The following is a 1557-nucleotide window of genomic DNA, read 5'->3' as shown; positions in this document are numbered from 1 at the left end:
TTAGCGCTGAGGGTTAGATTCACCATAGTCGATACGCACAATAACACTTCGTCCTGGTTTCAGGAACAACATCTCCGCTGGCCGCACCGGATGGTCCAAACCCATTCGACTGCGGTCGGGCTCACCGTACATCTGAATCGTCTCTTCGTCCGGAAGTTGGATCAAGCCTTCTCGAGTCGACAATCGCACACCGGCGCTGAACATGAAGTTCATACCAAGTAAAACATCCACGCCGTCACCAATGTTGGCGACCCAAAGCCGGAAAATGTAGACAACTCTAGGTCCGAGCGTGATCTTGACCTCAGCATGCGCTGAAATGTTGGTCGGAGCACCCCCCAACCCTGAAACATTCGTCTGTTTGTGTGGTCGGAGCTTGATCTTTACCTTACACGCAAAGTCGAAGCTCAGCATGCTTACGGATGCACCAGTGTCCAGGACGATCTTTGTTCGGCAGTCATTCTCAGCACCATGCACCATAGCAACTTCATGCGCATCGTCAGGTTCGTGATCATCCCACCAGCCATAGCGTTCATCCGGCCGAAGTCGAAACTCAAACGGGGATTCTGCGTCCAGACGCTCATTGTCTGAATGCACATTGTCTGAACGCAGGTTTGCTGAATTGGGAGATTAACCTTGGGACACGGCCATGCAATGTCGGTCAGCTTGGTCGATTCTTCTCCTTCTCAGCTCTTGGCCGACGTACGCTGGGGCACATAACGCGAAGGTTTTCCTCAACCCACTACGTTGTGCCAGTGGGCTGGACTCAGAGCCATCACCACCACTCTGAAACGCGTTCAGGGTTTGGTCGTTGAATCCACCTTGGTGCATCAACTTCTTTATTGCTTGGACAACGCTCCAATCTTCGCACGAGAATCCACGATGGAACTGGTTGCAGCCAGTACATGGGATGGCGCGGCAGGCTTCAGTCGGGTGACCTTGTTGGTCAGATCAGTTCTGCACAGCTGTTCTCCTTCGAGTGTCCAATCCTTCCACAGCTCTCGCAAGTCCTCTGCCACGGCGAATTGGTTGAACGCGGTGACATTGGCCTTGGACGCAAATCCGGGTTGCCTGAACGCAGATCCGCATTTCCAAACTGAGGTGGAGGACGCCACCCTTCGGCATCCAAAACACGGTAAATTTCCTTCGTGATGTTCTCCACCTTGAACACGGGTTGCGTTCCAGCTGGCATAGGTTCACTCACACTCTTGTCACGTCCTTTGGCGAGCGGCACGGCTTGACTTCATCATCCAGCTCTTCAAACCGGACACGCCGTTCAGGTTCGGAATCTGAATCGGGTTCTGAACCTTGAGCGACAAAAGTGCGTCCAGACCTTCGAACCTTGAAACAGCCCTGCGGGTCGTTGTCAGCGCGGAAGTCACGTCGTGGCGGGGGAGTGTCATAGCCTTCCTCGCGCCAGATGAGCTCGTGGCGTCTCAACGCATGTTCGACTTAGCTGATACTCTTGAACTTCTGTCCCTGCAGCGCGGTCTTCAGCTGGGTATCCTTCAGCTTCTTGATGAAACGACGAAGGTGTCGCTCCCGATACTTGGTTGACTT

General features: G+C 53.6%; 1 protein-coding gene across 1 annotated transcript; it reads right to left on the bottom strand.

Annotated features, from left to right (window-relative positions):
* On the bottom strand, positions 1–531 carry PHYSODRAFT_528984 (hypothetical protein; the record flags this gene model as incomplete). The annotated part of the gene is made up of 1 exon (XM_009538790.1): positions 1–531. A coding segment is annotated over one exon (531 nt), but the record flags the coding sequence as incomplete, so codon positions are not given.
* Positions 532–1557: the final 1026 nt, after the last annotated feature.

This window comes from Phytophthora sojae, assembly GCF_000149755.1.
Source record: "Phytophthora sojae unplaced genomic scaffold PHYSOscaffold_12, whole genome shotgun sequence".
NCBI lineage: Eukaryota > Oomycota > Peronosporomycetes > Peronosporales > Peronosporaceae > Phytophthora > Phytophthora sojae.
Note: the sequence above shows the minus strand (reverse complement) of the source record. Positions and strands in the feature narration are given on the sequence as shown.